The sequence below is a fragment of the Thalassophryne amazonica genome, unplaced genomic scaffold, assembly GCF_902500255.1.
Source record: "Thalassophryne amazonica unplaced genomic scaffold, fThaAma1.1, whole genome shotgun sequence".
NCBI classification, from domain to species: Eukaryota; Metazoa; Chordata; class Actinopteri; order Batrachoidiformes; family Batrachoididae; genus Thalassophryne; species Thalassophryne amazonica.
Genome location: NW_022986257.1, coordinates 222,050 through 250,030, shown reverse-complemented (window position 1 = coordinate 250,030; position 27,981 = coordinate 222,050). Strand labels below are relative to the sequence as shown.

The 27,981-nt window shown below is 42.7% G+C and overlaps 1 protein-coding gene across 2 annotated transcripts in view; it reads left to right on the top strand.

The window, feature by feature from the left end:
- pik3c2b (phosphatidylinositol-4-phosphate 3-kinase, catalytic subunit type 2 beta) overlaps positions 1-27,981 on the top strand; it is a 186,716-nt gene that overhangs the window by 69,532 nt on the left and 89,203 nt on the right. For both annotated transcript variants that reach the window (XM_034165394.1, XM_034165393.1), the window contains exons 4-13: positions 494-654; positions 729-849; positions 12,302-12,413; positions 16,895-16,974; positions 17,449-17,512; positions 17,670-17,816; positions 17,900-17,933; positions 18,062-18,257; positions 25,256-25,378; positions 25,974-26,138. In XM_034165394.1, coding sequence (XP_034021285.1) covers positions 494-654; positions 729-849; positions 12,302-12,413; positions 16,895-16,974; positions 17,449-17,512; positions 17,670-17,816; positions 17,900-17,933; positions 18,062-18,257; positions 25,256-25,378; positions 25,974-26,138 — 1,203 coding nt within the window. The remainder of the gene's footprint in view (positions 1-493; positions 655-728; positions 850-12,301; positions 12,414-16,894; positions 16,975-17,448; positions 17,513-17,669; positions 17,817-17,899; positions 17,934-18,061; positions 18,258-25,255; positions 25,379-25,973; positions 26,139-27,981) is intronic.

The window sequence follows — 27,981 nt, the reverse complement described above, 5'->3', positions numbered from 1 at the left end:
TGTAGTTCCTAGGGTTTGTAAGAGTAGAATGGGAGGCAGAGCCTTCAGCTTTCAGGCTCCTCTCCTGTGGAACCAGCTCCCAATTCAGATCAGGGAGACAGACACCCTCTCTACTTTTAAGATTAGGCTTAAAACTTTCCTTTTTGCTTGACAGTTGGGGTTTTTCTGTAATTATTGTATGGCTTTGCCTTGCAATATGAAGCGCCTTGGGGGCAACTGTTTGTTGTGATTTGGCGCTATATAAATGAAATTGATTTTGATTTGATTTAACTTGTCATGATGTTTATATTTCCTGATGCGGTGATCCAGCTTGCTCGGTTTTACTGATGTGCCACAGTTCAGTTCTGTCTGATGTTGGAAATGATGTCTCCTACCTGTTTGTAGACATCTCATGAGCTCCACAAGATGAAGATATAATAAGCAAGGTCCTGCACTTTGACTCAAGGTTTTGTGGGTGTCGGTGGCAACAGTAAGTCTGTGCTCGTGTTCACAGGCTCCGCTCGGCTTACCCGTGCAGCGACCGCTCCAAGAACACGGGCTTCGTCTGGTCCCCGTCGGTCACCCGTGATGAGATGAACCAGGTCCTCGGGGTCAGTGTGAAGGTCACAGTCATCAGCGAGCACTTCAGAGAACCGCTGACCTTCACCTGTGACAGTAAGATGTTTGATTATGTGTTCATAAAGGAGGCCTTGATGAAATCATGAATTCAGTCTTCTGTGTGTTCTCAGCTTCATCCTCTGTGGATCTGCTGATCTACCAAACTCTGTGTTATGCTCAGGATGACCTGGACCATGTTGACGTAGATGAATACCTGCTCCAGATCTATGGGCAGGAGGAATTCCTCAGCAAGTAAGTTGGAATGTGTTCACACAAAAGGCGCAGCAGTAGTGCGTCACTTCAGACTCTGTCCTCGTTTCAGCTGGAGGATTTTGTTGTTGTTTGCAACGCTGACATTTCACTTTCACCCGACTCACCACAGTGAAGTCCAGATCTTTCTGAAGCTCTTGTGGAAGACAAGAAGTTGCTGATTTTGTTACCATCAGGATGATTTGTAATTCATTACCTCACTCATTGATCATTACAGGGCAAAGTTTGGGACCTAAAGTGTGGTGATGCTGCTGTTTGTGTCACAGGATGCCGGTTTACTGCTGCTGTGATCATGGGCGTGGACTGTCTCCACCACGCTGTTTTTACAGACTGCCTGGACATGCAGATGTATGTTTCATATTGGAAAAACTCAGAAGATGCTGTTTTCAGGAGATAATGGATCCTCCATCTAACGTGCCACAATTGTGACAGAATTTCAGCTGAAGGCAGAGCTGCGACTGGACATTATGCGCGCACGATCAGAATCTGAGGGCAAGTGGACCTGGACATTATTCTCTGGCTGGCTATCTGTACTTGAGGACTAGTGGAACTTGAAAATGTTCTCTGGCTGTAGATCTGAATGAGGACTAGTGGACCCTTCCTTGGCTGGCGATCAGGATGCGTGCGTGGGGGCTTCTTTGATGTTGTGGCGTTTATATTTATTTGTGTGTGTGCAGCACGCTGTTTTAACGCGCAGCTCAGCCGTTTTATTGCCGCTGTGAACATGGACATGAAATATCACAGATCTGATCACATCTGTCTGATCATCCATATTCATAAATGCAGATTATTGAAAAGGACCCCAATTTACACGGATGTCTGGCTGAATTTGAACAATATATAAGCAGTATTTGCCTTATAGACTGTCCCAACTGTCAATCTCTATAAGGAAGTTTTTAAAGAGAATTAATGTTAAATAAAAATAAATGTGAGTTAAAATGGTTGCTGTGCTGTTTTAATGTATGTATGTGTATGTGTGTATGTATATGTATGTGTATGTATTGTTTTCACAGTTAAATACATTTATAAGCATTTTGTTTTGATTTTAACAAGCTGTGTTTCTGACTCGTGTAACTGCACTAAACCTTCTCAGGGCTGCTGCTTTTACCATGACTGCATCAAAACGAACACTTTTAACTTAAATACAAGTTGTCAGAACACAACATCACACTTGTGTAAACTTTGAAACGAATCTGTGCTTCAGTTCTTAACATTAGCAGCTACATTCTTGCTTCTGACGGACTGTGTGCTGTTGTGACGCCCTGCTAATCTCTACAAGGTTGTATTTGTTTCTTTTATTTCTATTTAACACTTCTTTTAGTGTTTAAGTGCATCTATTGTGAATCTCATTTAACTAAATTTATCCTGGTGTGACTCTGAGGAGTGGTTAGCGTTTTGCTAGCAGTTACCTTATGTTAGCTAGGTTGGCCCCCCTTCTTTTATTACTATTTCTACCAGTCTAATACTTCTTCTTCAAACAAGGCGCTCATTACACACCGGGAGCAATAGGGGATTAAAGGCTTTGCCCAAGGGCCCTGAGTGATTTTCCAGTCAGGCAAGGATTTGAACCCATGATCTTCTGGACTCAAGCCCAACACCTTAACCACTAGACCATCGCCTCCCCTAAAAAGGCGGATATTTTCTCGCCAGCTGCGGGAGGGTTCGCAGCCTGCGGAGGAGCTGTGATCTAAAGTGGTTCTGTTTGGCTCGTCACACCCAGGGAACAGTGTCAAACTAACACCATCTTACAGTCAACAAGCAGCATTTTGTTCAAAAACTGTTTCGTCGTCGTTAACAGGCTTCCGTTCAAAATACTTATGAAGTTTGTCTGTTTTCATTTATTGCGCAGTAATTAAAGTAATTAAAGACAGCGCAGTTAAATGTGTCAAACATACGCCGTAATAGAGCCTTAAAAAGTGGTGTAAAAAAGTAGTTTAGATCCACAAAACATGTCAAATACACGATCACGGTTGGGCGAATAAGATAAGACATATTTATCTGCCCAATGGTTGTGCATGTAATGTTCAGTGTATGACTTATCTGCCCAACGTCTGGGCGAATAGCCTTTGCCTTTCTTTTATTACTGTTTTCACCAATCTAATACTTCTGTAACTTTTTCAGTGTAACTGCTGTGAATTGTAGCTCATTTTACTGCTCTGTGAATCTTAGGAGTGGTTAGCATTTTCGTTAGCAGTTACTTCATGATAGCTTGGCTATACTCTTGAATTTTTTGGTGCACAAAGTACACTACTTTACACTTTACATAAATCCTGCCTGATGTTGGAAGATAGGGTGGCTCTTTTAGAGATCTTTGTCCGGAAGATAAAACGGCTTCTTAGCTCAGTGGAGATGGATGTTACGGGCACTCCAGACAAGGTTACTGTTGGGCCGGCTAGCATGCCCATTAGCATCAGCCTAGAAATGCTGGCTGTGGATGACGGCTTTGGGATTGTGGTTAGGCGGAGAAAGTCACGTAGGGCTTGGTGCCTGGTTGCAGTACCCCGATCACACTCGCCACTGTGAACTGGTTTTCTCCCTTGGATTTGCCTGTTGTGATTTCTTTGAGCCCACGAGTGACTTCTACTCCTATCTCCAGACTGAAACATTGGGCTTTAGCGATAGGGGATTCTATCACCTGCAAAGTCAGGTTACAGATGCTGGCTGACATTAAATGTGTTCCTGGGGCCAGAGCTCCCGACATTGCCTCCCATCTTAGGATGCTACAGAAGGGTAGACATGGTGATGGTCTAGTGGTTAAGATGTTGGGCTTGAGTCCAGAAGATCATGGGTTCAAATCCCTGGCTGACTGGAAAATCACTAAGGGCCCTTGGGCAAGACCTTTAATCACCTATTGCTCCCGGTGTGTAGTGAGCGCCTTGTATGGGGGGGTGGTGAATTCTGAGGCATAATTGTAAAGCGCTTTCTGCATCTGATGCAGATGGAAAAGCGCTATATAAATGTAGTCAATTTAGACTGACAAAGGAACATGATATGAGATACAGTCACATAGTTATTAATGTCAGTGCCAATGATGCCAATGATGCCAGGGTGAAGCACTCAGAGGTCACAAAAATGGACATAGAGATGACTTGTGACCTTGCCAGAAAGATGTCAGCATCAGTTAATAATCTCTGGTCCCCTCCCCTCCCGGTGTAATGATGAGGCATTTACCAGGCTGACATCGTTAAATAGATGGCTGGTGCAATTTTGTAGACAGCAAGGATTTACTTTTATTGATAACTGGCCTTCGTTTTGGGATTGCCGTGGCTTGCTGATGCCAGATGGCCTTTACCCTACTGGGTACTTTACCATCTTGTCTGCGAACATAGATAGAGCTCTACATGGAGGGTAACATTAGGATTTTACAGCAGGCCACAGAGCAGGTGATTAGAGACCCTGCAAGGCTTATGACAAATGTGGATGTGGAATCCATTAGCTTAGCGGGGAAATTAGTGCAGAAAATCCACGATGGTGATAGTGCAGTTTATCTGCCAGGAAGGGAAATTCATCAAGTTGAGTTTGTGGCCTGTTTCTGTAGACGTGTCCATAAGAATCATAGAGGGATATGCTTTGCAAATTTAATACACATTACTACATTGAATGACATTGAAATTGAGGATGGCCCATTGGCTGTTGCAACAATATCAAATATTTAGTGTCTATCTCCAACCCACGTGGAATGTCTTAAACCTAAACCTGCTTTCAGGCATCTTATATATGCTACTCTGGAACCACCCCTAAACCCAAACAGTTCAACTGTCAACCCCATTGAGGTCCTCAGTCTGGGTCTCATTAACATAAGATCACTATCCTCAAAATCATTGTTGATTAATGATCTAATTATTGATCATCACTTAGATATGATTGGGTTATATGAAACCTGGCTTAAACCTACAGCTGTCCTTTTCTTAAATGAGGCCTGCCCACTGCCATACACATTTAGTCACGTCCCTCGTGATGCGCAGCAAGGGGGGGTGTTGCTCTTATTTATACATCTAGGTTTAGTTTATTAGCTGTTGGGGGTCACAAATATAACTTGTTTGAGCATTTGATTTGCCGCTCTGCCCACGAGGCTGTGTATTGCCAAGGTCAGAATAATAAAAGTCAGCCATATATAGGCCCCCTGGCTAGGGTTGGGTATCGGGATGCGGTTCTTTTCGGGTGTCGTTAAGAAATTATTCGATCCACCAACATCAATAGCCTTTTTGCTTAACGATTCCTTTATCGGTCCTTGTAAGCGCCCATTGTTTTTGAGGGTGTTTGTCGGGAAAATGATCATTTCTCTCCATTGATTACAGACCCTGCAGAGGGTCTGTAATCAACCGTTTCTGCAGTGCGGCTCTGCTTTGAACCTTGAGCTAATGAAGCAGTGCTTTGATCCACTGCTTCACTGGATCTTTGCTTCGCTCCTCTTCAGAAGCGGCAACTCTGCTTCTTAAACCCCTCTCAAAGACATTATAATATGTCAATCATGAGTCACTTTTATGCAGATTAAAGTGACTAACTGGGACTCCTGTCTTGTTGCGAGAAAAACGAGAATCGTCCTTGTTCCATTGCTACAAACGCTGTGCCACTGTCTCCTGAGTCGAGTCCGCTCGGAACTTCAAAGTAAATTGCCATTTAAATTAAATGACACCTCTTTCCGAATGTTATAATATAAACAATAAACTGTAATCAGTCAAAATGTTTTTTTTCCTCCCAAAATGAGACGTCCTGCGCTGCAGCAGCCCAAGAATCAAATCAATTTTATTTATATAGCGCCAAATCACAACAAACAGGTGCCCCAAGGTGCTTTATATTGTAAGGCACCTTACAATATAAAGGCCAAGAACCAGGCTCAGGGAGGGGCAGTCTTCTGCTGGGACTGGTTGGGGCTGAGGGAGAGAACCAGGAAAAAGACATGCTGTGGAAGAGAGCAGAGATCAATGACTAATGATTAAATGCAGAGTGGTGCATACAGAGCAAAAAGAGAAAGAAACACTCAGTGCATCATGGGAACCCCCCAGCAGTCTAAGTCTATAGCAGCATAACTAAGGGATGGTTCAGGGTCACCTGATCCAGCCCTAACTATAAGCTTTAGCAAAAAGGAAAGTTTTAAGCCTAATCTTAAAAGTAGAGAGGGTGTCTGTCTCCCTGATCTGAATTGGGAGCTGGTTCCACAGGAGAGGAGCCTGAAAGCTGAAGGCTCTGCCTCCCATTCTACTCTTACAAACCCTAGGAACTACAAGTAAGCCTGCAGTCTGAGAGCGAAGCGCTCTATTGGAGTGATATGGTACTATGAGGTCCCTAAGATAAGATGGGACCTGGTTATTCAAAACCTTATAAGTAAGAAGAAGAATTTTAAATTCTATTCTAGAATTAACAGGAAGCCAATGAAGAGAGGCCAATATGGGTGAGATATGCTCTCTCCTTCTAGTCCCTGTTAGTACTCTAGCTGCAGCATTTTGAATTAACGGAAGGCTTTTCATGGAACTTTTAGGACAACCTGACAATAATGAATTACAATAGTCCAGCCTAGAGGAAATAAATGCATGAATTAGTTTTTCAGCATCACTCTGAGACAAGACCTTTCTAATTTTAGAGATATTGCGCAAATGCAAAAAAGCAGTCCTACATATTTGTTTAATATGCGCATTGAATGACATATCCTGATCAAAAATGACTCCAAGATTTCTCACAGTATTACTAGAGGTCAGGGTAATGCCATCCAGAGTAAGGATCTGGTTAGACACCATGTTTCTAAGATTTGTGGGGCCAAGTACAATAACTTCAGTTTTATCTGAGTTTAAAAGCAGGAAATCAGAGGTCATCCATGTCTTTATGTCTGTAAGACAATCCTGCAGTTTAGCTAATTGGTGTGTGTCCTCTGTCTTCATGGATAGATAAAGCTGGGTATCATCTGCGTAACAATGAAAATTTAAGCAATGCCGTCTAATAATACTGCCTAAGGGAAACATGTATAAAGTGAATAAAATTGGTCCTAGCACAGAACCTTGTGGAACTCCATAATTAACCTTAGTCTGTGAAGAAGATTCCCCATTTACATGAACAAATTGTAATCTATTAGATAAATATGATTCAAACCACCGCATCGCAGGGCCTTTAATAGCTATGGCATGCTCTAAACTCTGTAATAAAATTTTATGGTCAACTGTATCAAAAGCAGCACTCAGGTCTAACAGAACAAGCACAGAGATGAGTCCACTGTCTGAGGCCATAAGAAGATCATTTGTAACCTTCACTAATGCTGTTTCTGTACTATGATGAATTCTAAAACCTGACTGAAACTCTTCAAATAGACCATTCCTCTGCAGATGATCAGTTAGCTGTTTTACAACTACCCTTTCAAGAATTTTTGAGAGAAAAGGAAGGTTGGAGATTGGCCTATAATTAGCTAAGATAGCTGGGTCAAGTGATGGCTTTTTAAGTAATGGTTTAATTACTGCCACCTTAAAAGCCTGTGGTACATAGCCAACTAATAAAGATAGATTGATCATATTTAAGATCGAAGCATTAATTAATGGTAGGGCTTCCTTGAGCAGCCTGGTAGGAATGGGGTCTAATAGACATGTTGATGGTTTGGAGGAAGTAACTAATGAAAATAACTCATACAGAACAATCAGAGAGAAAGAGTCTAACCAAATACCGGCATCACTGAAAGCAGCCAAAGATAACGATACGTCTTTGGGATGGTTATGAGTAATTTTTTCTCTAATAGTTAAAATTTTATTAGCAAAGAAAGTCATGAAGTCATTACTAGTTAAAGTTAAAGGAATACTCGGTTCAATAGAGCTCTGACTCTTTGTCAGCCTGGCTACAGTGCTGAAAAGAAACCTGGGGTTGTTCTTATTTTCTTCAATTAGTGATGAGTAGTAAGATGTCTTAGCTTTACAGAGGGCTTTTTATAGAGCAACAGACTGTTTTTCCAGGCTAAGTGAAGATCTTCTAAATTAGTGAGACGCCATTTCCTCTCCAACTTACGGGTTATCTGCTTTAGTTAGCTAGAGTTTGTGAGTTATACCACGGAGTCAGGCACTTCTGATTTAAAGCTCTCTTTTTCAGAGGAGCTACAGCATCCAAAGTTGTCTTGAATGAGGATGTAAAACTATTGACGAAATACTCTATCTCACTTACAGAGTTTAGGTAGCTACTCTGCCCTGTGTTGGTATATGGCATTGGAGAACATAAAGAAGGAATCATATCCTTAAACCTAGTTACAGCGCTTTCTGAAAGACTTCTACTGTAATGAAACTTATTCCCCACTGTTGGGTAGTCCATCAGAGTAAATGTAAATGTTAAGAAATGATCAGACAGAAGGGAGTTTTCAGGGAATACTGTTAAGTCTTCAATTTCCATACCATAAGTCAGAACAAGATCTAAGGTATGATTAAAGTGGTGGGTGGACTCATTTACATTTTGAGCAAAGCCAGTTGAGTCTAATAATAGATTAAATGCAGTGTTGAGACTGTCATTCTCAGCATCTGTGTGGATGTTAAAATCGCCCACTATAATTATCTTATCTGAGCTAAGCACTGTCAGACAAAAGGTCTGAAAATTCACAGAGAAACTCACAGTAACGACCAGGTGGACGATAGATAATAACAAATAAAACTGTTTTTTTGGACTTCCAATTTGGATGGACAAGACTAAGAGTCAAGCTTTCAGATGAATTAAAGCTCTGTCTGGGTTTTTGATTAATTAATAAGCTGGAATGGAAGATTGCTGCTAATCCTCTGCCTCGGCCCGTGCTACGAGCGTTCTGGCAGTTAGTGTGACTCGGGGGTGTTGACTCATTTAAACTAACATATTCATCCTGCTGTAACCAGGTTTCTGTTAGGCAGAATAAATCAATATGTTGATCAATTATTATATCATTTACTAACAGGGACTTAGAAGAGAGAGACCTAATGTTTAATAGATCACATTTAACTGTTTCAGTCTGTGGTGCAGTTGAAGGTGCTATATTATTTTTTCTTTTTGAATTTTTATGCTTAAATAGATTTTTACTGGTTATTGGTGGTCTGGGAGCAGGCACCGTCTCTACGGGGATGGGGTAATGAGGGGATGGCAGGGGGAGAGAAGCTGCAGAGAGGTGTGTAAGACTACAACTCTGCTTCCTGGTCCCAACCCTGGATAGTCACGGTTTGGAGGATTTAAAAAAATTGACCAGATTTCTAGAAATGAGAGCTGCTCCATCCAAAGTGGGATGGATGCCGTCTCTCCTAAGAAGACCAGGTTTTCCCCAGAAGCTTTGCCAATTATCTATGAAGCCCACCTCATTTTTTGGACACCACTCAGACAGCCAGCAATTCAAGGAGAACATGCGGCTAAACATGTCACTCCCGGTCCGATTGGGGAGGGGCCCAGAGAAAACTACAGAGTCCGACATTGTTTTTGCAAAGTTACACACCGATTCAAAGTTAATTTTAGTGACCTCCGATTGGTGTAACCGGTTGTCATTACTGCCGACGTGAATTACAATCTTACCAAATTTATGCTTAGCCTTAGCCAGCAGTTTCAAATTTCCTTCAGTGTCGCCTGCTCTGGCCCCCGGAAGACATTTGACTATGGTTGCTGGTGTCGCTAACTTCACATTTCTCAAAACAGAGTCACCAATAACCAGAGTTTGATCCTCGGCGGGTGCGGAGCCGAGCCTGGCCTCCAAAGCTACGAATAAGCTACACTTATTACAAGTACCATTACTGCTAAACGAGGCCGAGGAATAACTAAACATTTCACACCCAGAGCAGAAAAGTGCAGGAGAGACAGGAAAAGCCACCATGCTAAATCAGCTAAGAGCTAGTAGCTGCTCTAAGCTAGCGGATTCCTAAAAACACAAATTGAATAATGTGTAAATAATTTAGAGGTGATTCAGCAGAGGGAGTGCTTTAGTTAAGGCACGTGAAGATTACACTGTGAAGCAAATCATTATCTAGTTAACTAGATCAATCTAACTACGCAGATTAAACAGCTAACAGATACAACAAAACACCGCTGTGCTCCGGAACAGGAAGTGATACAATACCACAGTGAGAGCCAACCACCAGTAGAGTCAGCCGTCACAAAGCACTCACAGGCGGACAAACTTCACACGAGCCTCGGCCAGTCCCAGCTAGCGAGCTAGCTAGGAGACTGTGTGGCTGCAGACTCCAGCAGCTGTCTGAGTTCAGCTCAGACGTATGGACAGACTTTCATGCTAATAATATCTGAAAGGAAATGCTTTTGACAAAAACTGCAGATTTTGTTTATTTCTATTTATGTGCAGAGATCAAGGATCCACCATGTAGAGTTTATTATGTCCAGAGTTTAAGGATTCAGCGACCAATTTCATATTTATTTACTTTAAGACTCAATAAAATGTTGCTGACATAGAAAACCTGTAAAGCCTACTTTTAGTACACAGAAAATTCACAGGAGGTATCGAGGAATCTGATCGATACGTGGAATCGATATTGGTATCTATCGATAAAAAATGATCAATACCCATTCCTACCCCTGGCCCATACTCTGAATTCTTAGATGAATTTGGTGTGTTCATCTCTAACTTTAGATTAGAGCAGATAACATTCTGATCATTGGTGACTTTAACATTCTTATAAATAAACCTTCTGATCCCCTCTGGAAATCATTTATGGAAATGGTGGATGCATTAGGATTTCGGCAATGCATTCAGGACTCGACGCACATTAGTGGAAATACCCTGGATCGGGTTCTCGCACATGGTATTGCTGTCACAAATATTGACATCATGCCTCTTACATCAGTGGTGCCTGATCACTCACTTAAGTTTACAGTTTCGCTCCCGTGTTTAGTGGAACAACAACCTTATTTATCACTACGGCGATGCATCAACTCCTCAACTACGACTGAACTTGAAGCTAGACTGCCTGATGTCTTAGCTTCACATTTGACAAATACCCAGTCAGTAGACAGACTTGTGGATAGTTTAAACTCAGTGTTCAAAACTACACTCGACATGACTGCACTACCTGTGCTAAAACCGCGCTCCCCCAAATCACAGTCACCTTGGTTCAGTGATTATCTGCGTGACCTCAAGCATAAAGCAAGAGGTCTAGAACGGAAATGGCGTCATTCAAAATTAGAAGTATTTCACCTTGCGTGGTGTGATGCTATCTTAGACTATAAGCATGCACTACTGGCTACAAAGTGGACTTACTACTCTGATTTGATCAACAAAAACAAGCATAACTCAAAGTTCTTGTTTGACACGGTGGCAACACTTATTCATGGACAACTGCCTGTAGTTCACTCTCCTTTTACAGCAGAAGATTTCCTGGATTACTTTGAGAAGAAAATAGAAGACATCAGGTTAAACATATCCCAGCATGCCTTAACCCAGCCACTACACCCTGCTATTGAGGTGGGAGCCACTACTGAGGTATTACCTAGATTTACAGAATTTGATAGTATTTCACTAGGCATGCTGACAAAACTCATAATGTCAACAAAAAGCACAACCTGTTTATTTGATCCGATACCCACAGTCGGCCCACTCTTGGGCCGAAATTATTAATCTTTCTTTAACTTCTGGATCTGTTCCTAAATGTTTCAAATCTGCAGTGATTAAACCATTACTTAAGAAACCTAATCTTGACCCTAGTGTATTGAAAAACTATCGGCCGATATCAAATCTGTCATTTTGTTCTAAAATTCTGGAAAAAGTGGTGTCACGGCAGCTCGAGGACTATCTTACTGAGAATAATCTCTTTGAGCCACTGCAGTCTACTTTTAGAAAATATCATTCCACAGAGACGGCTCTCACTAAAGTGGTGAATGATCTTCTGCTTACAATGGATTCGGACACCACTACGGTTCTGTTGCTGTTAGATCTCAGTGCTGCATTTGATACAGTGGATCATCATATTCTACTTGATAGGCTGGAAAATCATTTTGGGATTACTGGGAGTGTCCCTTGCATGGCTGACGTCATACCTGACCAGTCGTTCTCACTGTGTTTTGTACAGTAACACTACCTCTAACCTTAGTGACGTGAAATTTGGGGTTCCACAGGGGTCTGTCTTAGGCCCTGGCTCTGGGAGTTAGTTTGGGAGGTCTGTTTGGGGAGATAGTTTGTCTGTTTGGGGGGTAGTCTTGGCTCTGGGGGTTAGTTTGTTTGATAAAGTTGTTGAATATACATCTCTATGATGTCACAAAGTGTGGAAGACCTGACGTGTCATGTAGGTGTGTTTATTTAAAACGACTTGATGTCTACCTGTTCCTGATCCATTTTTACTTCATTTCTTCTGAGTGCTGCTGCTCACACACTTTGTCCTCTGTGTTCTGTCCCCAAAAAATTCACACAATCAGTTCTTTTTTTTTTTTTTTTAACTGTTCTGAACCACAAGTCAACAGATGTCCTCGAGAAAGATGACTCTAAAAACAATACTACTACAATGTCACTCTCTCCCCCCAGCTCTCAGACTCTGGCCGGTCTGGAGTTTGTCCAGCAGTCTCTGAAGTTTCACTGGGACATCCGTCTGGTCCTCACCCGGAGATCTGCCGTCAGGACGGAGCTGACTCGCACGGTCTGAATGCACACGCCACCAAACACAAACAGGAACTGACTGCTGTTTATCCCACCGTCCAGCTTTGCCAAAGACGCACTGTTCATGTGTCCATATATATATATATATATATATATATATATACAGGTGCTGGTTATATAATTAGAATATCATGAAAAAGTTGATTTAAGTAATTCCATTCAAAAAATTCAAGTTGTATAATGTATCCATTCATTCCACACAGACTGATATATTTCAAGTGCTTACACACACACACACACACACACACACACACACACACACACTCTCTCTCTTTGTCAACTGCTTAGTCCAATCAAGGGTTGCGGGGGCTGGAGCCTATCCCAGCACTCGGCGGGGTTCACCCAGGACAGGACTCCAGTCTGTCACAGGGACACACATTCACACCCACTCACTATGGACAATTTAAAGATTCCAATCCACCTCACCTGCATGTCTTTGGATGTGTGAGGAAACCTGAGCACCTGGAGAAAACCCACGCAACCATGGGGAGAACATGCTAATTCCGCACAGAAAGGCCACAGGCGGGAATTGAACCCATGACCTCCTCGCTGTGAGGCAACACTGCTAACCACTAAACCACTGTGCTGCCCTATTTCAAGTGTTTATTTCTATTAATTTTTATGATTATAAGTGACAACTAATGAAAATCTCAAATTCAGTATCTCAGAAAATGAGAATCTTGTGAAAAGGTTGAATATTGAAGACACCTGGTGTCAGACTCTAATCAGCTACTTAACTCAAAACACCTGCAAAGGCCTTTAACTGGTCTCTCAGTCTGGTTCTGTGGGCGACACAATCATGGGGCATCCTGCTGACTTGACGTCTTATCTGGGCTAAAGACAAAAAGGACTCTGGACTGCTGCTGAGTGCTCCAAAGTTATCTTCTCTGATCAAAGTACATTTTCCATTTCCTTTGGAAATCAAGGTCCCAGAGTCTGGAGGAAGAGAGGAGAGGCACAGAATCCACATTGCTTGAGGTCCAGTGTAAAGTTTCCACAGTCAGTGATGGTTTGTGGTGCCGTGTCATCTGCTGGTGTTGGTCCACTGTGTTTTCTGAGGTCCAAGGTCAACGCAGTCATCTCCCAGGAAGTTGTAGAGCACTTCATGCTTCCTGCTGCTGACCAACTTTACGGAGATGCAGATTTCATTTTCCTACAGGACTTGGCACCTGCACACAGTGTCAAAGCTACCAGTACCTGGTTTAAGGACCATGGTATCCCTGTTCTTAACTGGCCAGCAAACTCGCCTGACCTTTAACCCCGTAGAAAGTCTATGATGGGACACGCCAGACCCAACAATGCAGAAGAGCTGAAGGCCACTATCAGAGCAACCTGGGCTCTCATACCACCTGAGCAGTGCCACAGACTGACTCCGTGCCACGACGCATTACTGCAGGAGTTCAGGCAAAAGGAGCCCCGACTACATATTGAGTGCTGGACATGTTCATACTTTTCAGCTGGCCAACATTTCTAGAATTCCTTTTTTGTATTGGTCTTAAGTAATATTCTAATTTTCTGAGATACTGAATTTGGGATTTTTATTAGTTGTTAGTTATAATCATCACAATGTATGATTTTTTTTTTTATATATAATTTATTTCTATGTTACTGCTGCAAATAAGTATTTGAACACCTGTGAAAATCAAAGTTAATATTTGGTACAGTAGCCTTTGTTTGCAATTACAGAGGTCAAACGTTTCCTGTAGTTTTTCACCAGGTTTTCACACACTGCAGCAGGGATTTTGGTCCACTCCTCCATACAGATCTTCTCCAGATCTTCCAGGTTTGGAGTTTCAGCTCCCTCCAAAGATTTTCTATTGAGTTCAGGTCTGGAGACTGGCCAGGCCACTCCAAGACCTTGAAATGCTTCTTACGGAGCCCCTCCTTAGTTGCCCTGGCTGTGTGTTTGGGGTCATTGTCATGATGGAAGACCCAGCCATGACCCATCTTCAATGCTCTTACTGAGGGAAGGAGGTTGTTTGCCAAAATCTCACAATACATGACCCCATCCATCCTCCCTTCAATATGGCGCAGTCGTCCTGTCCCCTTTGCAGAAGAGCATCCCCAGAGTATGATGTTTCCACCCCCATGCTTCACAGTTGGGATGGTTTTCTTTGGGTTGTTCTCATCCTCTAAACATGGTAAGTGGAGTTGGTTCCAGAAAGCTCTATTCTGGTCTCATCTGACCACATGACCTTCTCCCATGCCTCCTCTGGATCATCCGGATGGTCACTGGTGAACTTCAAACGGGCCTGGACATGTGCTGGCTTGAGCAGGGGGACCTTGCTGCCCTGCAGGATTTTAAACCATGACAGCATCATGTGTTACTAATGTAATCTTTGTGACTGTGGTCCCAGCTCTCTTCAGGTCATTGACCAAGTCCTCCTGTGTAGTTCTGAGCTTTCTCAGAATCATCCTTACCCCACAAAGTGAGATCTTGCATGGAATCCCAGACCGAGGGAGATTGACAGTCATCTTGTGTTTCTTCCACTTTCTAATAAATAATCATAACAGTTGTTGTCTTCTACCAAGCTGCTTGTCTGTTGTCCTGTAGTCCATCCCAGCCTTGTGCAGGTCTACAGTTCTGTCCCTGGTGTCCTTAGACAGCTCTTTGGTCTTGGCTATGGTGGACAGGTTGGAGTGTGATTGATTGTGTGAACAGGTGTCTTTTATACAGGTAACAAGTTCAAACAGGTGCAGTTAATACAGGTAAAGAGTGCATAATAAGAGGGCTTCTTAAAGAAAAATTAACAGGTCTGTAAGAGACAGAATTCTTGATGGTTGGCAGGTGTTCAAATACTTATTTGCAGCAGTAACATACAAATAAATTATTTAAAAAATCATACATTGTGATTTCCAGATTTTTTTTTAGATTGTCTCTTACAGTGGACATGCACCTAAGATGGAAATTTCAGACCCCTCCATGATTTCTAAGTGGGAGAATGTGCAGAATTGCAGGGTGTTCAAATACTTATTTTCCTCACTGTATATATAAATTTTCAGTGGCTTTTTTTTTTTTTTTACTTTTGCCAACAAAGTTGGAGGAGGTTATGTTTTTGATGTTTGCTTGTGAACAACCTGGAGCCCACAATTATTCATATATCATTATGAAATTTTTAATGAAGATTCATGTTCTGTTAGACAAGAACTGATTCAATTTTCAAGGTCATAGGTCAGAATCAGGAAAAATATTGCAAAAATCCCTATCTTTATTTACATCGAATGAATTTAAAAAAAAAAAAAGCATTGAATTTCTTTCTTTTGGGGTCCTTATGTATCCTTTATCAACTGACAAAGTTTGATCTGGATCTGCCATAGCCATTTAAATTTATCATTGAAACCCCTTTTAATGTATATTTTACATTATATCTTAATCAAATGTCTCCCAGTCACTCTCATATTTGAATGTCAGGTGCAGACTGACACTCACTGTCACCTGACAAAGTTTAATCCAGATCAGATCCAGATTACAGATTTTGTGGCCATTTAAATTTATCATTGAAAAGACCTTTTGATCTGTATTTTGTGTTATATGAAAAGTCACTTCTAACAGGACTTTGATCTTGAAATTTTTTCCAAGGTATAAATTTATGGAATTGAAATTTGTGTTGGCTGATGTTTGCGCTCTACGAGCGCGGTGCTCTCGTTGTTTTATGTTTTTGTTTCACTTTAAGACTCTCGCTTCTGAACCGTTTGAAGCTCATAAAGTAGCGGTCAGGCTGTGCGACATAACAATATGTGACCTTCTGGCGTTATAAAGACATCTGTTGATTATTGGCTGTATTTTTGATAAACTAGGTTATGTTAGGCATGTCGTTTAGCCTAGCGTTAACCTCTCCACCAAATGCAGATGAAGTTCACATCAAATATATATTTTTTGTCCCCGCAGGACAAAAGCTGCTGTTACCTTTTTTTTCTTTCCACTATTTGAAAACATTGACGACGTTCAGAGGTAGTGACCTCAGCACCAGCTGAATTCAGTCAGATTTAAACGAGACTGTCGGTCCTCCACTAGACAGGTGCTGTGGAACTAAACGGGTATGCACCAAAATAAAGTACCTTCAAAACCTACTAGAACCTACAAAACCTTCAAAAGGCCTAGAGTAGAAGGGTCCTGATCGTGGAGCCCAAATCCGGCTGTCCGGCCATGTGGTCCGTCAGACCACATGGCCACTATCAGTCCATGTTGGTCTGTGGCAGACTGGCTGGAACGCCTCGTGGACCGTCTTCAATCATGTTATTCAAGAATTCCTGAACAGACCAAAGAAAGCAGCACTTGGAGACAGATTGTTGACTTGTGTTTGAACACTGTGTTTGCGCGCATCATGTGTTCTAGTCATGTGAAACTCGACGCCTACAACAGGTGGCGCCGTTACCCGGTAACACAGGCCAGCCAATAGGAGGAGGTTATTTTAACAGACAAAACTTTTTAAAATTTTACTTTCTGTGCACCTTGAACAGAAAGAAGACGATGACACGGTGTCGACGATGAACCACAACATTCTGCTTCAGGAGCGTCCAATTAAACAGACGGTCACCAGGTGAGGAGGCGGAGCATGTGCCTGAACAGTCATCATGAAGGTTGTACGCTTGATTTCATTGGTTGTCGCAGCGAATTCTCCGCTTGTTTCTGTGAAGGCTCTCAGTTGTCCAGGTGGTTTCCATAGTAGAGATGCTTGAATCTTCGACTGGACTGGGTTGCTTGACGTGAGGACGTTTCGCTTAGCGAAAGAAACGTCCTACTATTCTCAGCTTGTGTTCCACCATGGTGAGCGGCACATCGCCACGTGCACGTCGAAGCCCTGTAGTCCTCCAAACCAGTGGCTGACTTACTCGGTCCTGACAGACGTCTGCTCTGTCCCGCCCCGTTGGACCGGATACTTTGAGCAGCTGTATGACGCTGATCCTCCTGCTGGGGGGTTTATAAGATTGTCAGCAGTTTGGGCACTTTGAATGTGATGCCACCTTTTGCCAGGTTCTGTATTTTTCTAGCGTCTCTCTTTGCGTCTCTTCAGGGAGGCGTTGACACTGCTGCTGGACACGTTTCACAATGAAGCCGAATCCTTTGTGATGTCAGAGGTAACAACCATTGTGCCCTGAATGGGGGGGGAAAACTTAAAATCCTTCAAATTGTTCATCACCAACATCCAGTTTGTTGAAAACTAGCTGTAGGGGGCGCTGTTTTGTTAAACTACGATGTAACTTTGCTTCTTCTGGTTCCCACCCGTCACTGAAGGTGGACCTGCCGCTACACGTGGAGCGTCTCGTACAGTCTGTGAAAGCTCTCTGTAGCTCGCTGGCTGCCGTGGAGACGCCTGACGTGACCTCTGCCCTCAGTCTGCTCCCAGCATGCCCCTGTCGCCTGCAGCCCAAAGTACAAAAGGTGAAAAAGCACCACCAGACACCACGTCTGCTTTATTGTGCATTTCTGACGCCAGCATGTCTTCTTCCATGTTTCTTTCCCAGGATGCCTCAGTGCTGGCTGTCAGAGAAAACAGAGGTACAACATTAACCCAGCACACGTACACCTGTAGATGGCGCTGTAGACAATCTGGCGTGTGCCTATGGGTGCTTTTGCTGTGTGTCTGTCCACATGTCTTACTCCGCAGTTTTATTCATCTGTCTCAGAGACGGTTGTGGAGAAGTTGACTGCGTCAATCTTGGATTTGGTGGAGCTGTACTGCAACACGTTCAATGCTAATTTCCACCCGACGGTGCAAAGTCGCTGCTTCACGGCGCCCATGCAGGAGGCCGGCCACATCACCAGCATCCTGTCCTTCAACATCTATGCTGCTCACCGCATCCCCATCACCTGGGCTGCCAGGTAACACCAGACTAACATGTCTTCATGTCACACCGCCGTGCTAGCTCAGCGGTAGCCTGACGTCCAGTGAATGTGAGCTCAGTATGTCTTACGTTTGGCTTAGTTTGGCTCATCCACCTACTGGGGCTGGGACATCTTTTCTCTTGGACCACAGAGGAGCGAATGTAGGATACATGTCTCCAGGTGGATGAGACAGTACCTTGCGAAGTGTAAAACAGGACACACTAACGCTCAAACTCACTAACTGTCAGCGTAAATAAAACGTTAATGTTTCACACATCTCACCCAGGTCAGGTCTGTGAGACACACTGGACCTGCACATCACCACGCAGTAGAATGACTGAGTCCTGGATGGCAACCACCCAGGCAGTCACCCAATACCTCCCCAACTCTCCAAAGTAACCAGCCAGGTGAAATGTGGGCGTGTCCTTGACCTTCTCCAGTCTCTGGGGTCCTGAACACTGTGTCTTGGATCCTGTCCAGAGAAACTCTCCACATGGACTAAACGTGGTGTCTGATGTTCCCTCACAGTGTCAGTGATCCTCCTCATCTGAGTCTCACTAAGTAACTGTTCAATGGACACAAAGTCATTCCAACAGGACCCAAAAATCCTCCACAGAGACCTGGGACCAACGACATCCTGACCTCACCTTAGGACACTGGTTAGAGTTACTATGTTACTGTGCTTTTTACTCTTTTAAATTCATTTTATTAGTAAACGGAGCATTCCACGGCCTCAGCTTTATCTAAATTCTGGGTCTTTTAGTGAAATTTAGGGCTAGTGGCTGGCGATCACCTTAGTATTTCTTCTGTTTTTCTTGTTGTTTAATGCTGACAAATTATAGTGTATTTCTTGTTTTTCTGATGCCTGATTGCTTTTTTTTTTCTCTCTGTTTAAGGTGCAGCTCCATCCAGAGATGGGTGTGGTGTCTGTGCTGGAGACCTTCCTGTCCTGTGCACCAACAACATTTCCTGTATATTTGTTTTGTGAATTGTTCTGTAATTTGCGTCTGTATCATGGCCCGTGTAGAGGGTCACCCCTTTGAGTCTGGTCTGCTTGAGGTTTCTTCCTTAGAAACCTTCCTTAGACCTTACTTGTATGAAGCACCTTGAGGCAACTCTGTTGTGATTTGGCGCTATATAAATGAAAATAAATTGAAATTAAATTGAAATAGAGTCCAAGTCTGACAACCAGATGGTGTGACAGGAAGCACCAGGACCCTCAAAAGGTTCAGGCTTTGTTCTCCTGCATAGATATCAGAACCACCAAACACCTCTGACCTTTGACCTGACTGGGCTTCTTAAAGTGGGTACCTGAGACGTTTCTGTGTAGGCTCTCAGTTGTCCAGGTAGTTTCCATAGTAGAGAAGCTTGAATCTTCGACTGGACTGGGTTGCTTGACGCAAGGATGTTTCGCTTCAAATCGCAGAAGCTTCCTCAGCTAAAATTCTTGCTCTGGTGGTCTGACTTCTGTCTTGACTCTTGTAGAGAAGAATAATCAAGAAGTCACAAAAGCTGGAGTTTTAAACCTAACCAGACCCCTCCTACCAAGAGGCAGAATGCTATAGGCTGGTGACTAAACAATAGCTCTAATTAGCACCTATTGTACTCTAGTTAGCACCCTCCTAATGACAGGGCAGCTGTCCCTGACCTGTCCTTGACGACTCTGCTGATGACGTGAATGACTCATTACCATGAACAAAAGACTGAAACTGCTTTGACCTGAGTACCTCATTGTAAACAGGGGACAAAGCGTGTGTCAGACCCCCTCCCCGGTTAAGGCTGGGTTTCAAACATTTCACAAAGAATGCCTCCTTGACCCCTCTCTCAAACCATTTCTTCTCTCTGGCTAATATTTTAACTTCCTTGTCCTCAAACGTGTGGTTAGTGTCTTTCAGGTGGAGATGAACTGCAGACTGAGGTCCACTGGTGCCCTCTCTGCGGTGCTGGTATAGCCTTTTGTGTAAAGGTTGCTTAGTCTCACCTATGTAGTGTTCGTTACAGTTTTCCTTACATCTGATAGAATACACTACATTGCTCTGTTTGTAACTAGGGATCATGTCCTTAGGGTGAACTAATTTCTGTCTCAAGGTGTTAACCGGTTTAAATTAAACTGGGATTTTGTGCTGTCTGAAGATCCTCTGTAGTTTTTCCCCTACTCCTGCTAAATAAGGGAGAGACACTCCTCTTCTTCTTGTCTCCGTCTCCTGTCTATCTGGTCTCTTTGTTCTCTGGGACTTCTGCACTTTGTCCAGGGACCATCATGGGTACCCACATACTGTGAGGGCTTTCCGGACAAGTTGTTGTTCTTTAGCCCTTCCCTCTGCAGTTGTGGGCACCTGTAGGGCTCTGTGTTGAAGCGTCCTGATCACCCCAAGCTTGTGTTCAAGAGGGTGGTTTGAGCCAAAGAGCAGATATTGGTCAGTGTGAGTTGGTTTTCTGTAAACCCCTGTCTGGAGCTGCCTGTTCTCTCCAATCGTAACATCACAGTCCAAGAAGGCTAAATGGTTGTTTCTGGCATCCTCACATGTGAACTTGATACTGGAGTCCACCGAATTGATGTGTTCTGTAAAGTCCTCAACTTCCTGTTGCGTGATTTTAACCCATGTGTCATCAACATATCTGAACCAGTGACTGGGAGAGATGCCCGTGAAAGACGACAAGGCTGTCTTCTCCACTTGCTCCATGTACAGATTGGACACAATGGGGGATACCGGAGACCCCATCGCACAACCATGAATCTGCCTGTAGTAATTCCCCCTAAACAGGAAATACGTGGTGTTAAGACAGATCTCCAAGAGCTGGCAGATGTGGTCTGGTGTGATTTTGGTCCTTTCAAGTAGAGACACATCCTCCAGCAGTCTCTGCCTCACAGCTGAGACGGCCTCAGCGGTGGGGATGCAGGTGAACAACGATGTCACATCAAATGACACCATAGTTTCATCTGCCTCCAGCTGCAGGTCCTTGATCTTGTTCACAAAATCTTGTGTGTTCTCCACATGGTGTTCTGAGTTACCCACTAGAGGAGCCAAAATCCACTTGAGGTGCTTGGCCACATTGTACATGATGGAATCTGTGCTACATACAATAGGCCTGAGTGGCACGTCCTGTTTGTGGATTTTGGGCAGTCCATAGATGCACGGAGTGGCGTCCCAGGGTACAGTCTGTAGTATGTCTGCCTGTCAATGAGTCCCTCTTTCTCCAGGTTTTGGAGGTAGCTAATGATTTTCTTCTTATAGCCGCTCGTGGGGTCTCTCTTCAGACGATCGTATGTACTGGAGTCACTGAGCAAGTTGTTGATCTTGGCCTCGTAGTCAGATGTGTTCAGGACCACTGTGCATCTGCCTTTATCTGCTGGCAGGATAAGGATGCTTTGGTCCGCGTCAAGCAACCCAGTCCAGTCGAAGATTCAAGCTTCTCTACTATGGAAACCACCTGGACAACTGAGAGCCTACACAGAAACATTGCGACCAACTGTGGGCATGAGGCCCTCGCACTGGTATGTAAGCTGGAAAAGACTGCTAAAAAGATAGCTAACTTTAGAAACCACTTAAGATTTAACCTGAGATGCAAACAAAACAATGTTATTCCCAAATGCATGAAGCAAAAGGCACTAGAAGCAGGTCACACAGCAGAAAAGATCCTTAGGAGTTACCTTAGTTACTTAGGAGGATTTTGGGTCTTAGAATTAGAAGGCTTCATTTTAAAATATTAGACCTCCAAAATAATCTTGATAGTCTGCACAAAATGTTAGAAACTTTAGTGGAGGAAGAGGCCCATAATAAGATCACAAAGTTCATAGTTAAAATTCAAATGGCTGAGCATTTAAAAAGTAAGGAGCAGCAAATCAGGAAGTTTCACAACCTTTTAGTGCAGAAAAGGCGTACTTTCAGTGGGAGTATTTTTAAAGATACACCCAGACAAATTGGTGACAACAGGGAAAATTGGGTAAAGAATCTCTCCAACAGGGTTCTTACACAGACAGAAAAGGATGTGCTCACTAAAAGACTAAATTTCTCAGTGACCCCTAAACATATACCGACAGTAGATTACATCACTGCAGTAGAGTCAGCCATTAAACATAACAGTTTGTCAGAGTCAGAAGCTGGGGACCTCCGATTAAGAGTCACAGCAGCGCTGAACAGTGCTAAGGCAGATGCACGGTGGTCCTGAACACATCTGACTACGAGGCCAAGATCAACAACTTGCTCAATGACTCCAGTACATACGAACGTCTGAAGAGAGACCCACGAGTGGCTATAAGAAGAAAATCATTAGCTACCTCCAAAACCTGGAGAAAGAAGGACTCATCGACAGGCAGACATACTATAGACTGTACCCTGGGGACGCCACTCTGTGCATCTATGGACTGCCCAAAATCCACAAACAGGACGTGCCACTCAGGCCTATTGTATGTAGCACAGATTCCATCATGTACAATTTGGCCAAGCACTTCAAGTGGATTTTGGCTCCTCTAGTGGGTAACTTAGACCACCATGTGGAGAACACACAAGATTTTGTGAACAAAATCAAGGACCTGCAGCTGGAGGCAGATGAAACAATTGTGTCTTTTGATGTGACTTCGTTGTTCACCTGCATCCCCACCGCTGAGGCCGTCTCAGCTGTGAGGCAGAGACTGCTGGAGGATGTGTCTCTACATGAAAGGACCAAAATCACACCAGACCACATCTGCCAGCTCTTGGAGATCTGTCTTAACACCACGTATTTCCTGTTTAGGGGGAATTACTACAGGCAGATTCATGGCTGTGCGATGGGGTCTCCGGTATCCCCCATTGTGGCCAATCTGTACATGGAGCAAGTGGAGAAGACAGCCTTGTCGTCTTTCACGGGCATCTCTCCCAGTCACTGGTTCAGATATGTTGATGACACATGGGTTAAAATCAAGCAACAGGAAGTTGAGGACTTTACAGAACACATCAACTCGGTGGACTCCAGTATCAAGTTCACATGTGAGGATGCCAGAAACAACCATTTAGCCTTCTTGGACTGTGATGTTACGATTGGAGAGAACAGGCAGCTCCAGACAGAGGTTTACAGAAAACCAACTCACACTGACCAATATCTGCTCTTTGGCTCAAACCACCCCCTTGAACACAAGCTTGGGGTGATCAGGACGCTTCAACAAAGAGCCCTACAGGTGCCCACAACTGCAGAGGGAAGGGCTAAAGAACAACAACTTGTCCGGAAAGCCCTCACAGTATGTGGGTACCCATGATGGTCCCTTGACAAAGTGCAGAAGTCCCAGAGAACAAAGAGACCAGCTAGACAGGAGACAGAGACAAGAAGAAGAGTGTCTCTCCCTTATTTAGCAGGAGTAGGGGAAAAACTACAGAGGATCTTCAGACAGCACAAAATCCCAGTTTACTTTAAACCGGTTAACACCTTGAGACAGAAATTAGTTCACCCTAAGGACCGGATCCCTAGTTACAAACAGAGCAGTGTAGTGTATCATATCAGATGTCAGGAAAACTGTAACGAACACTACATAGGTGAGACTAAGCAACCTTTACACAAAAGGCTATACCAGCACCGCAGAGAGGTCGCTAGTGGACCTCAGTCTGCAGTTCATCTCCACCTTAAAGACACTAACCACACGTTTGAGGACAAGGAAGTTAAAATATTAGCCAGAGAGAAGAAATGGTTTGAGAGAGGGGTCAAGGAGGCATTCTTTGTGAAACGTTTGAAACCCAGCCTTAACCGGGGAGGGGGTCTGAGACATGCTTTATCCCCTGTTTACAATGGGGTACTCAGGTCAAAGCAGTTTCAGTCTTTTGTTCATGGTAATGAATCATTCACGTCATCAGCAGAGTCGTCAAGGGAGCCATCAGGAGAAGGACAGCTGCCCTGTCATTAGGAGGGTGCTAACTAGAGCACAATAGGTGCTAATTAGAGCTATTGTTTAGTCACCAGCCTATAGCATTCTGCCTCTCGGTAGGAGGGGTCTGGTTAGGTTTAAAACTCCAGTTTTTGTGACTTCTTGATTATTCTTCTCTACAAGAGTCAAGACAGAATTCAGACCACCAGAGCAAGAATTTTAGCTGAGGAAGCTTCTGCGATTTGAAGCGAAACATCCTCGCGTCAAGCAACCCAGTCCAGTCGAAGATTCAAGCTTCTCTACTACCTGAGAGTTTCCATGTCCTTGTCACTCGGCTTTGATCTTCCAATTGGCAGATTTGAAAATAACTGAAAATTGATCCAATAAGGTAATTATTATTATTTTTTTTTTTTTAGTTTCCTGTGTTTGAGGGTTAATCACATGATCTATAACTATGGTTACAGATATCCAGAAGCAGTCGGCTGAAGCAGAAATACTTAGAAAAAGCTCCCCTTTGCTTTTTTTTTTTTTTTTTTTTAAGTGCTGACTATGAAAACCCGCTGACGGTGAAACAAAGGCGGTGTTTCTGCCGACCCTCCCCCACGCGCCCACGGGACAGCCATCCTGACAAAGGACCTGAGCAGCCTGAGAAACAGGCTTGACCTTTGACCTGCCACAAGAGCCGGGGGACTGGGGGCGGAGGCTCCGGCCAGCGTGTGGGTGTGGCTGCAGCTGGGGACAATTATAGAAGAATCAGCCAGCAGGATGCACATTCTCTGACCCAACATGAGGACAAAATATAATCTCCCATGATGCATCAGCTCTATGGAGGAGTCCAATACGTGAAGAAGAACAAAGACATTTAAAGAACAGACAGATGACGGGAAGACTAATAATGGCACTAAAACTTTAAAAATGCTTAGGTTTCACTGAGAGGGGACACGCCACATGGACATGATGTCAAAACTCGGTGTCCTTGTCTCTGTCCCATAAGGAAACACTCGTTGGAGACTAAGTCAGTCCAGCAGAAAGACATCCAGTCCTCACCTCAGGTCACTTAGACACTGAGTCTCACAGGAAGACAGGAAGCACCAGGATGAGGGAATCTCTGACCAATGACGTGTGTGTCTGTGTGTGTCTGTCTGTCTGTCCGTCCAATCAGCTACGAGGGTTTCTTCCTGTCTTGCTTGTTGACCCATGGAGGGGTGGAGCTTTGTGCACCACAGCACACCAGCAAACAGGCAGTCAGCAAGTATTTGTTCCACCTGGTGGTGTGGGACCACAGGTACGTCACCAACATCCAATCAGGATCATCCACGGTGGGAAAAGGAAATCTAGTTCACAATGTTAGTGACATCGAAGAAAAAGATCAAAGAAATATTTAGAATAAGATCTGGATGGACCAGATGAACATATCTCAATAAATAAATAAATAAATCTTAAATTTGAAAACCTGACAACAGAGGCAGTTCCCTTAAGCTCCGCCTTCCTCTGTCAGGGGCTGTTATTGGTTGTAGCATGCTCACAGATTGATAGTATTGATACTAGTTATTGTGGTATTAGTTAAATTATTTATATTAGTTATTCTGTGGACTTGATGCTCTTGACACTAAGAATTTCCTTTTAAATCAATCTCATTTCCAAAGAAATGATTTCAGCAGAACTGTGTTCAATCATCAGTATTTCTTCATGTTCTATCAGTTTTTGAAATTGAAATGTTTAGAAATAAAATGAGACGCTGTCAGATGACTTCATCATTCATCTGACAGCGTCTCTGTGTTTACGTTGATGTGCGTTTTCTTTAATCTTTGAATAACTTTCATCCTGAGATGTTCTGTGACGATACTGACAGCTCCTCCTCGTCCTCCTGGTCCCTGCAGGGTTTGTTTTCCAGTTCAGATCAACCAGCTGCCCAGAGAGTCCCAACTGACGGTGACACTGTATGCCAGCACTTTGCCGCCCCCTGGAGGAGCGGAGGAGAAAGGGAAGCAGCGTCGCATTGAGGCGCTGGGATGGGTAACCATGCCGCTTTTCAACTTTAGACAGTGAGTCACATGACATGTCCACTTTTGTTGTTTTTCCAAGGAAACAATTAATTGTTTGTTCATCAAGTGATAGACAGCAGACAAAAGATGATAATTTGATAAACATGAAGTGTTATAAGTCACCTTTGCTACAGTAAAAGAAAAACATCAGCCCAACAGCTATGACAATGATTGATGTAACTGTTGAGATTATTCACTTAACCACAGATTACTGACTAAAAACTGTAACTGATGTAACTGTTGAGATTATTCACTTAACCACAGATTACTGACTAAAAAGTAATTGATGTAACTGTTGAAATTATTCACTTAACCACAGATTATTGACTAAAAAGAAACTGATGTAACTTTTGAGATTGTTCACTTAACCACAGATTATGACTAAAAAAGTAATTGATGTAACTGTTGAAATTATTCACTTAACCACAGATTACCGACTAAAAAAGTAATTGATGTAACTGTTGAAATTATTAACTTAGCCACAGATTATGGGCTAAAAACGTACAGTAACTGCTGAGATTATTCACTTAACCACAGATTACTGACTAAAAAAGTAACTGCTGAGATTGTTCACTTAACCACAGATTATGACTAAAAAAGTAATTGATGTAACTGTTGAAATTATCAACTTAACCACAGATTACTGGCTAAAAAGTAACTGATGTAATTTTTGAGATTCACTTAACCACAGATTACTGACTAAAAAGTAATTTATGTAACTGTTGAAATTATTCATTTAACCACAGGTTACCGACTAAAAAAGTAATTGATGTAATTTTTGAGATTATTCACTTAACCACAGATTACGACTAAAAAAGTAACTGATGTGACTTTTGAGATTATTCACTTAACCTCAGATTACGGACTAAAAATGTAACTGCTGAGATTATTCACTTAACCACAGATCACGGACTAAAAAAGTAACTGCTGAGATTGTTCACTAAACCACAGATTATGACTAAAAAAGTAATTGATGTACAGTAACTGTTGAAATTATTCACTTAACCACAGATTACAGACTTAAAATGTAACTGCTGAGATTATTCACTTAATCACAGATTACTGACTAAAAAAGTAATTGATGTAACTGTTGAGATTATTCACTTAACCACAGATTACTGACTAAAAAGTAACTGGTGTATCTTTTGAGATTATTCACTTAACCACAGATTATGGACTAAAATGTAACTGCTGAGATTATTCACTTAACCACAGATTACGGACTAAAAAAGTAACTGATGTGAGTTTTAATATTACTCACTTAACCACAGATTACAGACTAAAAAAGTAACTGATGTGAGTTTTGATATTACTCACTTAACCACAGATTACTGACTAAAAAGTAACTGATGTGAGTTTTGAGATATTCACTTAACCACAGATTACTGACTAAAACGTAACTGATGTAACTTTTGAGATATTCACTTAACCACAGAATACTGACTAAAAAAGTAATTGATGTAACTGTTGAAATTATTCACTTAACCACAGATTACTGGCTAAAAAAGTAATTGATGTAACTGTTGAAATTATTCACTTAACCACAGTTTACTGACTAAAACGTAACTGCTGAGATTGTTCACTTAACCACAGATTACTGACTAAAAAAGTAATTGATGTAACTGTTGAAATTATTCCCTTAACCACAGTTTACTGACTAAAAAGGTAACTGATGTAATTGCTGAGATTATTCACTTAACCACATATTACGGACTAAAAACATAACTGCTGAGATTATTCACTTAACCACAGATTACTGACTACAAAATAGCTGATGTAACTTTTGAGATTATTCACTTAACCACAGATTACTGACTAAAAAAGTAACTGATGTGACTTTTGA